Here is a 13,797-nt window from a genome sequence, read left to right as displayed (position 1 = left end):
TGCATATTACTGATATTAACTATATGGCTCCGCGTTATCGTCCGGGCAGAACTATTGTTCCAGCCACCAAAGACAGATTCACAAATAACCTGCCTGATTTATCTCAACTGCTCTGTGTTCCCATAAGTACACATGAACTAGACGATAAATGACTAGCAACATGGGCACTATCTTCTATTGTATAAACTTAATTTGCTGTAAAGTTGCTTTGCAACGATTTGTATCGTGAAAAGCGCTATACAAATAAACTTGAATTGAATTGAAAATGTAATAGTTAAACAGTTAGACAGACACATGTCATTCAGAACTAATTTTCTTATGTATTGCAACTGTATTTCTGTGAATTTTGCATTTGCTGGAAGAAAAAAAAGAAGAAAATTGCTTGTCGTTTGTCACTGGTACAAATTTTAACACATTTGTGAATGTCAGATGGCATTAAAAATAATTTTTAACCATCTAAATAACCTGTATTCTTCATTATTTATTAATCCATGATTGTTTTGTAAGCATAGGTGAAATTATGAGAATAACCCAGCAAGAATAACCCAGAAACACAAAAATGCAAACGGTAAAAATTACTATTTCTTTGGTTTTCTCAACAACCCAGCCTGCTGGGTTAAAATGTGTAAACCAGCATGCTGGGTTACTTTAACCCAGCACGTGTTCTGTCCAATATTGACCCAGCGCTGGGTTGCCAATTGGGTTATTTTTAACCCAGCCATTTTTAGAGTGAAGTGATCAGTCTCAGTCTATTTAAATGTTATTTCAGGTTCCTTCTTGGTTTCTTTCCTTGAATTGAAAGACTGATTATGCTTGGATAATTTGCAGTTTTGCCTGGACACAATGAAAACACTGTTATATAAGAGGGTCTGGAAGATTTTTAAATGTTTTTTAATGATTTTTTAAAAGTCTCTTATGTTCACCAAGGCTGCATTCATTTGATCAAAAACGTTTTCTATTGTAATATATTTTAACGTGTAATTTATTCCTGTGATGACAAAGCTGAATTCTATAGCCATTACTCAAGTCTTCAGTATCACACAATCCTTCAGAAATTATTCTAGTATGCTGTCAATGTTGAAGCAGTTGTGCTGCTTAGTATTTGTTTGTGGAAACTGTAATATTTTTTTCAGATTCTGTGTTCAATAGAAAGTTCAAAAGAACAGCATTTATTTAAAATCCTTTGTAACAATGTACGTACTGAATGCGTCCTTGCTGAATAAAAGGAGTAATTACTGACCACAAACTTTTGAATGCTAGTGTAGGTCTTTTATCTGTTGCTGTCTGTTGTATATTAGAGCTATAATACAATGGTATTTGCAAGGGAACACTGCTGAGTTCTTAAACAGCAAGAGACAGATCAGAGACAGATCTAAATATCCAAACCCACATCAAAATGAAGACATATAGGATATACTATGAGGCTATAAGATGAAAATGATATAAGATATAAGATGAAAGATATAAGATACAGGATATAAAATGAAAATATCCAGGCCTGACTGGTCTGTTTATGTAAAAACTGAGCAGACTAAGCAGATTTAAATCTAAACATATGTTATATGTCATATTGCACAATGCGCAGATCAAGATACTGACTTAGGAGAACAGCTGTACAAACAAATAAGGCAAATTGAGTCCATAATCCATAATTATGCTCCTTACAGTGGCAAAAGTCCATCCCCCATATTGTCCTCTCAACTGTTTTAGCTTGTAAATGGTGCTTGATCTGTACATATTTCTCTCCCGATTCAGACAAAATTACTTCTTCACTGGAGAAAGCAATATTTCGAATAGAGGACTCATATTTTAGCCGGGAGCAATGTTTGAGTTTAAAAACGTCTTAATGATGGATTTGTCTATAACAAACACACAGCTTTTCACTTTACTGGAGTTGTGTTAATAACTTGTGAATTGTGTTTGGACTGTCATTCTGACAGCACCCATTCACTGCAGAGGATCAATTCGTTAGCAAAAGATGTAATGCTAAATTTCTCAAATCTGATGAAGAAACAAACTCATTTGCACCTTGGATAGCTTGAAAGCAAGTTTTCAGCAAATTTTCATTTTTCCATGTGGTACAGGTAATTAAAAGAGGAAGGAGGAAGCCCAATGGTTAATTAACCTTCTGGAATAACTTACAAATTCTGAACAGCCCTGTTTTATTGCTCTGAACACTAAGATTAAAATTACATAGTTTTGTTGTTTTTCATGCATGATTTTGCAGTATTCATATTATTTAAAGGAATAATTCTTAATTATTTTATGCAGTAATTTTAAGCCTTGGTTAAAATATAAAGCAGCAGCGCAAACATTTTCATGTGGAAAATGGCTTTTCACTTCTGATCAAGACATCCTACTCTATTTTCCCTTCAGGCCTCTTGGGAATACATTGCTTGACAGTACAGAACATTAGCAGATTGTGAAGAAAAACAACAGGACCACTGTTATATGCTAACAAAATAACATTAAAACAAACAACCCAATCAATGGTCTTTTATGGACACTTTCTCTTCTGCTCTATGTTCACTGCATTCTTCCAAACACCAGTCCCAGATAAAATGCATCACCCCTGACCTCCAACATCAGTGGCATGTCTCCTGCTTTACTTAACCAAACTTCATTATGAAACTAAGTTTCATTTCCTCTTGAGCAAAGGGAAACGCAAAAAAAGCTTTCTTTGTGAAATGACGGTCTTCCAGAGGATGTTTGTATAGCAACCTACATGTCTCAGCTGTGAATGTTTTATTGACTGGAACACCAGAGAGACGTCAATGCACACTCATGCTCTCAAGTAAACAGACTTTCTTTCTACCCGAAGTGTTTCTCTAAATTCCTGCATAGATCAGCCATAATTGAGACATTGTCGTCATCTACTAAATCCTTTGAAAGCATAGTACAGCACTGACAGCGTTTATTAGTCTCATCAGCCTGAAGAGTCACTGTAGTCCAAATCCATGACTAAACATGTTACGTCAGGTTTAATGTCTTCTCTGTAACACTCACCTGCACTAACACGCCTCAGGTGCCTAAGTAAGCTTGTATGAGGTAATCCAAGTCAATGTGACACTCTTGAGACATGGTAAATATTGGTACATATCACTTCACACCCTACATAGTGAACTCTGACGGTGGTTCTGGCAACACAATCGTGAGAAAGCAGGATATCAGGGGTGTCAGGTTTTCAAATGTCTTTGGGATGTTTTGTGTTATCATGAACCAAATAGACAGTAGCTTTTCTTTCAAACAACAAAAGAATGAAATTCTATTCTTCATTCAACTATGCTTTAGATTACAAGGAAAATGATTATAAATACACATCTTTTTTATCTGAAAAAAAAAACACAATCTGATATAGTATATACTGTATATGATGCTTTTATGATTTTAAATTGTCGATTTTGCTCATAAGCTTGCAGAACTTTTTGAGTCACTGGTACAACATTTAATATAATAATATGTTTTTCATGTAAAATTTTATTTTAATATTATAAAACTAAATCTAAAATTACATTTTTATTATTATTGTCATTTTATAAAAGATACATTTTAGTAATATATGATAATTAAATTCGTGAGAAAGCGTGTTATCAAAGGTGTCAGGTTGTAATGTCTTTGGGTGGTTTTGTGTTTTCATAGACAGTAGCTTGTCTTTCAGACAATGAAAGAATGAAATTCTATCCCTCCTTCAAATGTGGATTAGATTACAAAGACAACAACTGTAAATATCCATATGGCTCAAGGAGGTCTGTAGTTATCTGGAGATATAGTGTATAAGATGGTTTTGTGATTTTTGATTTTGCTCATGAGCTTGCAGAACATTTTGAGCCAGTGGTACAATATTTATTATAATAATATGAAATATATATACAATCAGACTTTGATAATTGCCTTAATCTTTTAAACAACTGAGAAGTTGAGAAGAGGAAAAAATGAAGAACAAAATGCATATGTAGGCCAGAGGCTGCAATCAGGCTCCTGGAGGGCCAACATCCTGCAGAGTTTAGCTCCATCCAGCTTCAACACACTTACCTGGAATTTTCTAGTAAGTCTGAAAACCTTGATTAGCTTCAAGTGTGTTTCATGAGTTTGCCTGCCCATCCAGTCCTATTGCGATTTATGTGAATAATTATTTATTTCTAAGCCAGGATGTATTAAGTGAAGCGATTGATGCCCATGAGTGTGTCGATGTTTTTAGTTCTAACATTCCAACCGACAACCAGCCTACAGTATGTTTTTGACAGACGTGATAATGTGCATGAGGGGTGAAATGTTTGATTTTTTGGGTATTTTGCTTTTTGTGTAGTTCGTTGTTGGAATTAAGTAGATTTTGTGGCTTTTGAAACTCAGGTTAATTTTTTTTCTTTTCTTACCAGGAAAGGAGTGGGGAAAATGGTCAAGATGGTGTAATTATTGCATCTACTAGCAGGGGCTAACTAGACAAAGCTAAACATCCCAACCTCGACCCTTTGGTATGTCCTCAATGCGTTGCACATATAGCTTTTCTTAACAGACAATGCAGTATGCATGCTAAGCATAAGCAGATTGGATGTTAAACAATATCTGGAAACTAATTCTCAGCTGGCAAGTGTGAATCCCACAAATAGCACCATCAGCCAAAAGTGAGGGGTGTGAATAATACGCCTGATCCAAACTGATGACATCTTACAATATCTCATCATGACAAGTATTTTTGACCATGCTGTAGGCTTTTAGCTAGCAGTTATGAAAGATTTACAGTAACAAATGCTTTTCCATTGATTGTTCATTTCCTATTCATCTCTGTGTGTGATGCTTTTTTTAGAACGGTAATAACATAAATTGTGCCTTTCTTGCCTCTTTGCTATAGTATCTAATAGTGTAAAGTCCATTCGAAAGCAATCAGACTGTTTTATTATGTGAGCCAAGAAGCCTCTTTAGATCAATGGGCTTAGGTTACACATTATGTGGTTCATTCAGTCTTACAGACTGATAAAGACAAGAAATGAGCCAAGAAGCGTTAGGTTTAGTGGTTTAGAGAACTTGCACTCATACTTTCCATAAGAGAGAATAGCTTTTGTCACACCCTTGAAACATGTGCCAGTGTGATCTTGTGGTCAACATAGGCTTGTCAGCACAAACACATGTTTGAAGAGGACAGATTCCCAGCAGATGTATTTGAATCTGTCTTCAACTAACCTTCTAGAGAAGAGAGATATGTAAAAAAAGCTCAATCTTAGTGTTCTTCTTTAGAATTATCGTTTGGGGAAAGTGGTTAAGATCTGTGCTTTGAACTTCAAAATAAACAAAGATAATGATGTTTTTGTCATAACAGGAAAGGCATAGTTATGACATCCATTATTTGTTTTAGGAGACACTATACTATATGGAGTTATTACTACACATCCTGTATGTGTAATATTCCCCATGCAGTGTATGAAATGAAGTGACCACGTAAAGTGTGATGTATACATTTCAGGATGGTCTTCCCTGAAAGGTTTGTTCTACCAGAAAAGGATGTTTATTTCAACTGCTGTAAGCTGTTTTGAGGTTAGAGGAAGTGAGCTTTGAGTTGTAAAATGACTATAGACAGAACATCCCATACTGCAAAAAGTATATTTAAAAAAAAAAAAAAAAGTACAGATATATTTTATAAATATTTCACAATATTGCAAAAATGGTCAGAAATATATTGCTATATAAATACATTTGCATAAATATCTTTTTAAAGATATTTATTTTATTCAATTAGGTCATATTTATTGGCCATTTTTAAAATATATTTTCAACATAAATACATCTATCCAAAATATGTATATATGCATTAAAGCAAAATGTATTTTTAAGATTGAAAATGGATTTTACCACCCCTGGCAGTCCAATTTGTAATATATTTTGGCTTTTTAAGGTTTAAAATTAATATATTTCCTTAAGTTGCACTGTTTACAACATATACTTACACACTAAAAGTCTGTTAAAATACAGACCAATGAACTGTGTTAAAGGAATAGTTCACCCAAAAATGAAAATGTTGTCATCATTTACTCACCCTCATGTCGTTTCAAACCTGTAAGTTTATTTCTTTTCTTATATTTTAAAGAATTTTGATGAACCAAACAGTTGTTGGTACCTGTTGGCTTCCATAGGAAAATAAATACTATGGAAGTCAATGGGGACCATCAACTGTTCGATTACCAGCATTCTTCAAAATATCTTCTTTTATGTTCAATATAAGAAAGAAACTCATACAGTTTTGGAACAACATGAGGGTGAGTAAATGATGACAAAATTTTAATTTTGGGGTAAACTATTTCTTTTAATTTGAAGGATTTGTTTTGGCTCTGGTAAATCTGGTATTTATTTTTTTTCTAACAGTGTAGGATATTTTTGAAATTTTGAGATTTTGAAAACTTTTTTCTTTTGTCGTATATGCTCCCTCACCCCTACTAAGGCACTTCATTGTATATGTAATACAAAAAAAAAGAGGTATTGGTAATTTTCTGCCAGGACATTGTTTGTTAAGTTTACGGATATGGTTCCTAAAACACAGCACAGTGCAACATGTAAGTCAAAAACACATGGGGAAAAAAACCTGTCAATAAATAAATCAATCAATCAATATGGAAAATTACAGACTTTCCTGTGTGGAACACAGAGACTTTAATCTCTTAACACTAACAAATAATTTTGAGTGACACACAAAAGTAAATTCATCAAAATTAATTATGTAACTAATATCAAGGAAGCCTGACTGTGAAAGAATTAATAATGTCATCACAATTATAATTAATCTTCGACAACAAGGAACATATTTCCTTTACTGTGGCATCTTTCTTTGCTCAGACATGACCAGCCAAGCCCAAGCACAGCTGTGTAATACTCATTTCCTGTATTAGAAATAGTCTGGAATTAATTTTTTGTTTTATCATAGTTTTCTCATTCATTTCCACTTCACAACCACCCACTCAAATGCATGTCTTCTTTGCTGTTGTGTAAGGTAACACTTGCAATCTGTTTGAGCATGTTAACCCCACTCCTAAACCAGTGACTTTGATTGATTTATTTAAAGCAAACTGTGGAAGCACTGCGTTGTAGAGAGATGCTCCAGGGACACATGAAATGTGCTTTTTCCTGGCAGTCAAATGGGCCTTGAGCCAAATGCTTGATTAAGCAAGAAAGTTTCATAAGCGTCATAAGAGTCATTCATTTGAAAGCTGGTGCTTCAGCAACAGATATAATGCCACAGTTATTTTTATTCATTCATTCATTCCGATTTTTTATTTGAAAATTATCATTTTTGAAATACACATCAATTACACCAAATACACAAAATAATGTTCTTTTTAGCAGCATCATATGACCCCTTTAATATCAGAGACTCTGGGAGCTTTTCTTTTTTCAAAGAGGAGACTTTTTGTTTTATTTGGCAGCAAACTAATTGACAACAAGAAGCTGACTTGGCCTTAACTTCTAAAACCCGGTGATAGTCAGCTTCTGGTGAGTGGTTTGTGGTTGGTGATTACTTGAACTTTCAGTAAAGATGCTTTTATTACTCAGTCTAAATTCTCACAATGATTCACATCTTTCATGTTTGAAAAGGTACAACTGTCAGATGGGCAGTATATCTCAGGAATCTTATTCATTACTGAGCTGAGGTAAGTTCAACATGCATTTAGTTTAGCTGGAATTAATATATATTAAAAGTTTAATAATATTCCTCTAAATAGATTAAAGAAAAGTGATAAGGTGCACAGTTTATCTATGACAAATGTTCTCACGGATAGTGTCATGAGTAGACCACATTCTGACATTAGCATTCGGGACAGTGGTGAAGCGTTTGGGGTCTGACTCAGCCCACATGCCACTCACAGATCTTCAGTATGTAGTGCAAGATCTTAGTGAGGTGTGATTGCAGAGCCCTGTACCCACGCAAGCCATTTACAATGACACGCAATGTACCTCATTATGAGGTTACAAAGAAGCCATTTTGCATGCAACATTTTCCAATATGCCCTATTTCTCCTCTAATTTAAATATGTAAATATTTAAATAATAGCAAACAATATTTGGTAACAATTTACAACAAGGCTACAAAAAACTACATGCATAAAATACTTTGAGTATGTATTAATCTTAGCTCATGTTAACCCATAAGACAAATAGTGAGAATTGGTCCCTTTACTAAAGTGTTACTGAAGCAGGGATGAATATCTAGGATTTATTGGACCTAAACTTGCATGAACTAACAATGAAAAGTCATGTTTTAATTAATTAATGTTAGCAAAGATATAAAGACTGTATAGCCTAATGCTCATTGTTAATATTAATGCATTGACTAACATTAACTAATGGGACCACCTGAAGTGTCATTTTCACTTGTTATTTCTACTCTTTATAAAATACTTTACACTTTTTTAAAAGCTCATTTTGTCCAAAGATTCTTGAAGTAGCCCTGTAAATAAAAGGGAATCACTTCATACAGGTTTCCAAAAGAGGCCCCATGTGTGGGAGGGGTGGGACTTCCTCAAGTGCACATGACTGGAATAATGAGGAACGTCTGCGCTGACCTTGTTGTGTCAGCTATACAGGAAGTTTAGTTTGCTCAAGGCACTAACTGCAGACATAGGAAGATGGCACAGTGAGTACATGAGTTTCCTCATTTTTGCATGTGAAAACAGAACAGTACTTCTCTTAACGAAAACATTCCGGTAGTTCTTTGCCTCGTGCAAGAATGCAAAACTCCATAAGATATAATGCAGCTGCAACTTACTTAAATACATTTTAGTCATGGTTACAATGGGGGATGTTTTGTTACTACCAGATGGCCTGTCCACTCTCAGGAAGAAATCTTTTTCTCTCTCTTCCTCTTTGACGATGCCTCGGTGCTCTCAGTCCCTCACAAACTCTCACAGGCTCCTGCTGCTAAAGTGGTTAGATGGACACCAGATGCTGAAACCCGATGCGTCGGACAACCATGCAGACTGCAGTGGATTCCTGTATTTTTTTAATCTTCCTTTATTTACATTGCTTCTTATAATCTGTTTACATGTCTAAGCCGAATGTACTGCGAGATCTCAGAACAATACTGGATTATCCAGCCACTTTACCAGTTCCTGATCTACAATAGCGTTTCTTAGAGGTCGTAAATAAATCTGATGCATGAACTTTTGAACTTATTGACAGGTTGACAGCATGCTTCAAAGGATTCTTTAAAGCGTTTAGGCTTATCTGAGAATGTATGATGTCTATCTGGAATTTATATATCGAGCATGTCACTGATTTAAACAATGCATTTTTTTTTAATTACTGCATTAGTTAATTAGTTAGCAGCAAACAACAGATCTGTAATTTAAAAAAAAAAAGCATTGTGAAACTAAAAACCATATGGTTCTTGAACTGTCTGTCTAAAGTTAACACAAACATGCATGAGGACAATCAATTTCAACAGAACCATACTTTTAAGTTAATCTTCTTTTTAAGAAAACTTAATTTAGCATAAGAAACATCCAGGAAATCAGATCATTTGGAGTGTTTTTATAGTGCTCCTGCATAGTTTTTTCTTCCTTCCTTTGTGCACTCCTTTCCAAATTACATCCTGCCCTGCCGTGAACCCAGTATGGTGAAGTGTGTGTTCATGTGAGTGGATGTCATAGACTCACCTCCTTGTTCATCCATGAATGCAGCGTCCTATAATCCTCTCTCTCTTTCTCTCTCGCCCTCTTTCTGACTCGTCCCAACTCTGAGTGCTGTTTAGGGTGTTTGGCTCTGCTCTCTTAGAGGGTCTTTCCCAATTTTGAGGTTCTTTATAAGGCTAGGGGGCATGAGTGGGCGGGCCAGTCGCCAAGCTTTCTCCCTCCCTCCTTCCCTTCCTCCACCACCAACCATGTTAACGATCTGCCTGTTACCTCTCTGTTCTCAACTGTGTGTGTATGTGTGTGTGTGTGTGTGTGAAGAGAGAGAGACAAAGACCCTGACAAAGAGTGTTTCTGTGTGTGTGTGTGTGTGTGTGTGTGTGTGTGTGTGTGAGAGAGAGAGAGCGAGAGAGAGAGAGAGAGAGCTTACCTTACAGTATCATTATCCACACTCTCCCTCACTAACCGTTTTTGTACCACTTTTGCCAGAGCTCTGACCAGAAACAAAGGCATTTTTGTTTCTCTCTGGGTTACAACTAGCTCTGTCACTCTTGGTTGTCATAAAAAAACATCAACACACAACAAAAGTCATGTTTTGTTCTCTACTTTTTTGTTCTCTCTGTTTGTGTCTGGGTCTTTCACGCAGGTGTTGCCCTGGGGACAGGAAGAGGTGTTTGTGGAAATTAATAATATCATTGACATAGAACGTGAGAAATATGAGACTTTTTGAGGCTTATCTTGGATAGTATTACAGTATGTAAATGTAGGGATAGTTCACTAAAATGAAATGTTCATGGTGTGAAAAAGAGCAGTTTAGACATACTGCTAAATATCTCCTTTTGTATTCCAGAATGTCATGCAGATTGGGAATGACATGAGGGTGAGTAAATTATATATACATAATACATGTGTATATATGTATATATATATATATATATATATACACGTGTATATATGTATATATGCATATATAATGCTGTGCACATATATCTGCTGATGCCTCTGGGCACATCATCATTTGCTGATATTTGTTGTACTATTTGTAGTAAGTATGATTTGCTGAGACTAAATAACACGCAAGCCTGCTGTTTTCAAGAAAATGGGATGTTGTACAAAAACAAGACATTTTTGCAGCATTTTCACTTCCTCAACCAGAGAAACCAAATGACAAACCACTTTTAAGTAGGTGTGTGTGGGCAAGAGAACAATGATGTCGCAATTTATAAATGTTTTCCTTTTGAATGCTAAGAAACACAGATGCTAGTCTGTCCTCTAGGCATTCTTGAAAGAGCAGTGCATGCACAGCTTCCCTGAGATCAGCTGTTGCTAATTAAAGGGATAGTTCACCCAAATTAAAAATTCTATCATTCTCATGTTGTGTCTTGAGTCACTTTCATTGCATTGCAGTGCTTGTCTTTGTCGGATACAGTGAGTAGTGCTTCCTAAAAAAAGATTAAGCTCAAGATCAAAGGCACACATAGTTATAATATGCAGTTTTGGCTTTTATTTAAGGTTTGTGAGAGATATTTCAAATGTGTTTAGAACAATAAAAGTCTTTGAGCAATTACATAACAGTGGAAATGCATTGGAACGTGGTCAGTCTGAGTGGAAACTAGTTGCCCTTATAAATTTAGAACACACAAGGGACCTCTGTGATACCAAATGCAAAATACATAACTTTTTTGAAAGTTTGATCCCTATAGAACTTTCCTTACAAGAAAATGCATCGTCTGCATGACTTCCTGGGGTCCCCGAAACAGAACTGAACAGCATACTCTTTCAATTAAACCTTCAGAAAGCTGTTTCCTGGTGCATGTTTATATCCCCTGTATTTGGATGGTAACAACATAATCAAGTGCCTCATCTTGTTTCCATGTCATTTTTTTTTTCTGGTAATGGAACAATGTAACTGGACTGAAATATCTGACTGGAGCAAAAATAACACATGTGTTAGGAAACCTTTGAAAACGAGAGCATATTAATCACTTTACGTTCTCAGGATATGGATTCATTCAGTGTTATGGTGGACCACACAAACCTTTGTCTTATTTTGTCTGTGACCTTCCCATAAAAATACCCTGTGGATTTCAGTGATTGTCTCACCCCACAGTCTATTGTTATGAGCTCCCAAAGAGCCTAACTAGTAAAGGAGTTTCTCATGCGAAGCCATTGATTATTTCCAAGACACCATATAAATGATTGTTAGAAATAAGTGTTGTTTTAGCATGAGGTCAAAAGTGTAACCGACCATTACTGCACAGATCTCTGTATATCAATTCATGCCATGGATTGAAGTGTAACTGACAAAGTATTATTAAATGAACCCCAATGATTCTAATGGCACTAACCAATCTTGAAAAAGTAAACTTTAAACTTTGTAAACTTTGCAGATGGTGATTCAAAGCCAGCAGTCTCACTATAATAGCTGTCTGGCAATGATGTCAACCATCTGCTTCCCTTTTGGAGAAACTTTTCCCTCCAAAAAGGTTTCCTGCTGCACATTAAAAGGACGTTTGTGGTACACATCTTGAACAATAAGTAGTGCAAGTCAGTTATATTGATGTTAAAAATTAATTTTGAGCTCATCACAAATGCTGCAGAACAGCTTCATAATGCAACTTTCAAAACATTCTGCTGTGTTTTATTTATTTGTATAGCGCTTTTCACGATGCAAATTGTTGCAAAGCAGCTTTACAGAAAATTAATGTTTCTACATTATATTTAGTAATAGCTTATCAGTGGTGACTATCTCAAGTTGATGTCCATATGGCAGAAATGTACGGTAAAAATCAAGCAGTTAGTTAATGTCATGCAATCAAACAGACGGTGAACACTACACTATTAACAGCAATGATTATATGTTGCAATCAAACTTATAGCAAAATTTGGTAGTTTGTATGTTGTCTGAGGGTTGGCATCATCTGAGGTCTTCTGAGGGGTTGGCATCATCTCTTCTCAGGTGTTCAGTCATCTCAGGTCTTTGTAAGGGCTGGATTCTGTGTCTCCCAAAAGATATGGAAAGAACACTAGCATTTTTTTTTTCAGAATGAGAAAAAAAATGCAGATAATCCGAGTCGCTGTAACTCTTCTTGTGCAATAATTTGATTTCTTAACACATATGAAGTCTCATTAAAGAACACTCAGCACAGTTGTCAATTTCATTTGATTTCTAAGATAAAAGCGTGCATAATGCGATGTTTCAGCTGAATGAGATGCTTTCTGTGGGTTATGAGTGGTAGGCTATTCTCTGAAATACTGGTTTTAAACTACTTTAGTGAGACATTAAAGAGCTGTTCAGTGCTTTTGCATCTTTTATAGGCTTATCATGCCCCACTATCATTCCCCACTTTACAAAGTGAACCATTTATTCACTTTTATATTATAAACTGCATTATATGAATGAAAAAAAGGACCATAATATTTCTTGCCTCCTGTCAGATCAGGTCTCCATAGCAGAAGATAAATGATTTGTCTAAACAGATAAACACATGAGACGTGCCAGGTTTTTCCTACTATTGATGCCAAAAACACTCTGGGACTTGTCTTTGATTTAGTCATGGGTTCAGAGCTTTTAACTAAGAGACTGTGGAATGTGGAACATGAATAAAAACCTGTCTGAACATCTGGGTTGTGTTGTTTAAGGTGTCCTTGTTGATGACGTGCTCTTTTAAATTGTTTGCAGAGTCATGAAACATCATGAATAGATTAGATAAGGTTGTATGGGTCAATGCTGTTGTGCAGTACTTTTTCATGTGTTCATATCATTATTGTAGCATTGTCATATGTCTCAAACACACAATTATTAAATATGGAAATCAAGGTAGATTTATTTAATTGCAATATGCATTGAGATCACAAAACTGGTTTGAGGGGGTGTTTTTTGCCATGTCCCTGGATGCTGCACTAACTTCTAAAATATGTTGCATATATGATATATCACTTTGCATCCTATAGTCTAATATTAATTTTAGCACTGGATTTACCTAATTAATTCTGTAAAAATGTTTTGAGTGATTGTGGTTTTAGTAGACATCTTACTTTAAAACATTGCATAGCCTACTATTTGATACAATTACAGAAATTGTTATAAAAATTTCAAAAGATTAAAAAAATCCAAAATTATATGTTAATGTAAGATAACCTAACTCTCACTAACTCGCATTTATTTATATGCTGTTCATTTTCT

At 35.3% G+C, this 13,797-nt stretch overlaps 1 protein-coding gene across 1 annotated transcript in view; it reads right to left on the bottom strand.

Moving 5' to 3' along the window:
• LOC107755533 (ectonucleoside triphosphate diphosphohydrolase 1-like) overlaps positions 1–9,937 on the bottom strand; it is a 20,828-nt gene extending 10,891 nt beyond the window's left edge. The window contains exon 1 of the mRNA XM_016572371.1: positions 9,639–9,937. Coding sequence (XP_016427857.1) covers positions 9,639–9,654 — 16 coding nt within the window. The 5' untranslated portion in view covers positions 9,655–9,937. The remainder of the gene's footprint in view (positions 1–9,638) is intronic.
• Positions 9,938–13,797: the final 3,860 nt, after the last annotated feature.

The sequence above is a fragment of the Sinocyclocheilus rhinocerous genome, unplaced genomic scaffold (assembly GCF_001515625.1).
Source record: "Sinocyclocheilus rhinocerous isolate Xijiao unplaced genomic scaffold, SAMN03320098_v1.1 scaffold140, whole genome shotgun sequence".
Classification (NCBI taxonomy): Eukaryota; Metazoa; Chordata; class Actinopteri; order Cypriniformes; family Cyprinidae; genus Sinocyclocheilus; species Sinocyclocheilus rhinocerous.
This window is presented reverse-complemented; position numbering and strand designations above follow the sequence as displayed.